The sequence below is a fragment of the Empidonax traillii genome, unplaced genomic scaffold (assembly GCF_003031625.1).
Source record: "Empidonax traillii isolate 1590-97213 ecotype Southwest subspecies unplaced genomic scaffold, ASM303162v1 scaffold2475:size40719, whole genome shotgun sequence".
Lineage (NCBI taxonomy): Eukaryota > Metazoa > Chordata > Aves > Passeriformes > Tyrannidae > Empidonax > Empidonax traillii.
In genome coordinates, this window is record NW_020957668.1 from 1 (window position 1) to 1454 (window position 1454).

The following is a 1454-nucleotide window of genomic DNA, read 5'->3' on the forward strand; positions in this document are numbered from 1 at the left end:
CAGCCAGTAGCTCACGCGCCCGTTGGCGCCCGCGTCCGCGTCCCGCGCGCTCACGCGCACCACCAGCGCGCCCGCCGCGTTGTTCTCCCGCACGTACGCGCTGTACGCCGCCTCCTCGAACACCGGCGCGTTGTCGTTCACGTCCGACACCTCCAGCACCAGCTCCGCCGCGCTCGACAGCGCCGGCCTGCCCCGGTCCTGGGCCACCACCGTCACGCAGTGCTCGGACGCCTGCTCGCGGTCCAGCGCGCTCGCCGTCACCACCTTGTACGAGCCGCCCGACGACGCCACGATCGACAGCGGCGCCTCTCCCGACAGCTCGCACGATACCTCACCGTTCTCGCCGGAGTCCCGGTCACGAACTTTCAGCAGGGCCACCACGGTGCCGGCTGGCACATCCTCGGGCACGGGGCTCGACAGTGACAGAATTGCGATCTCGGGTGCATTGTCGTTCTCGTCCGTGATGTCTATCTGCACTTGACAGTGACCCGTGAGTCCACCACCGTCCCTCGCCTCAAGGCCGAAGCTGTATTCACTTTTCTCCTCGAAATCAAGGGCAGCCGACGTCCTAATCTCGCCATTCTCGCTGTCGATAGAGAACAACTCATGGATCGCCTCCGGGACGTTGCTGAAGGAATAGGAGACCCGCCCATTGGATCCCGCGTCCGCATCCGTGGCCCGCACCTGCAGCACCAGCGACCCCGCCGGCAGATTCTCCGGCACTCGCGTCTCGTACACTGCTTTGCTGAACACGGGCGGGTTGTCGTTGGCGTCCGTCACGTTGACACGAACCTGAACAGTCCCAGATTTCGCGGGATCCCCATCATCCACTGCCGTCAGCACCAGCTCAAGGGAACTTTGTTTCTCCCGATCCAGTGTTTTCTCCAGCACTAATTCCGGCTGCTTCTTTCCACCTGGGTTCTCTTTTACTGCCAGACTGAAGGATGGGTTGCTGCTGATCTGGTAATTAAGCATCGAGTTGCTTCCCGCGTCTGCGTCTTGGGCCATTTCCAGAGGAAAACGAGTACCGGGAGGAATCGATTCATCGATCTCTAGTTCCAGAGTAGCCTTGCTGAAGGTCGGGGAGTTGTCATTCACGTCCTCAAGGGCCACCTCAACGTGGAAAACATTGAGCGGGTTGTGCACCAGCGCCTCGAAGCTGATGGAGCAGGACCCCGATTTGCCGCACAGCTCCTCCCGGTCCAGCCTCTCATTCACGTACAGGTTCCCGTTCTCCTCGCTCACAGTGAAGTATTGCTTGTCCGCGCTGAGCCGCAGCTTGCGCGCCGGCAGCTCGTCCGGGCTGAGCCCCAGGTCCCGTGCCAGCGGCCCCACGAGCGAGCCTGTGGGCAGCTCCTCGGGGATGGCGTAGCGGAGCCGCTCCGGCGCCGCCCGGCAGCACAGGCACAGCAGCACAGCGGGCAGCAGCAGCGCTCGCCCGCCGGCCGGCCCGC

The 1454-nt window shown here is 63.9% G+C and overlaps 1 protein-coding gene across 1 annotated transcript in view; it reads right to left on the reverse strand.

Moving 5' to 3' along the window:
• Positions 1-3: 3 nt before the first annotated feature.
• Positions 4-1454, reverse strand: part of LOC114071961 (protocadherin gamma-A12-like) — a gene marked incomplete at both ends in the record, with an annotated part of 40713 nt that continues 39262 nt past the window's right edge. The window contains one exon of the mRNA XM_027909866.1: positions 4-693. Within this exon, the coding sequence (XP_027765667.1) occupies positions 4-693 (690 nt within the window). The remainder of the gene's footprint in view (positions 694-1454) is intronic.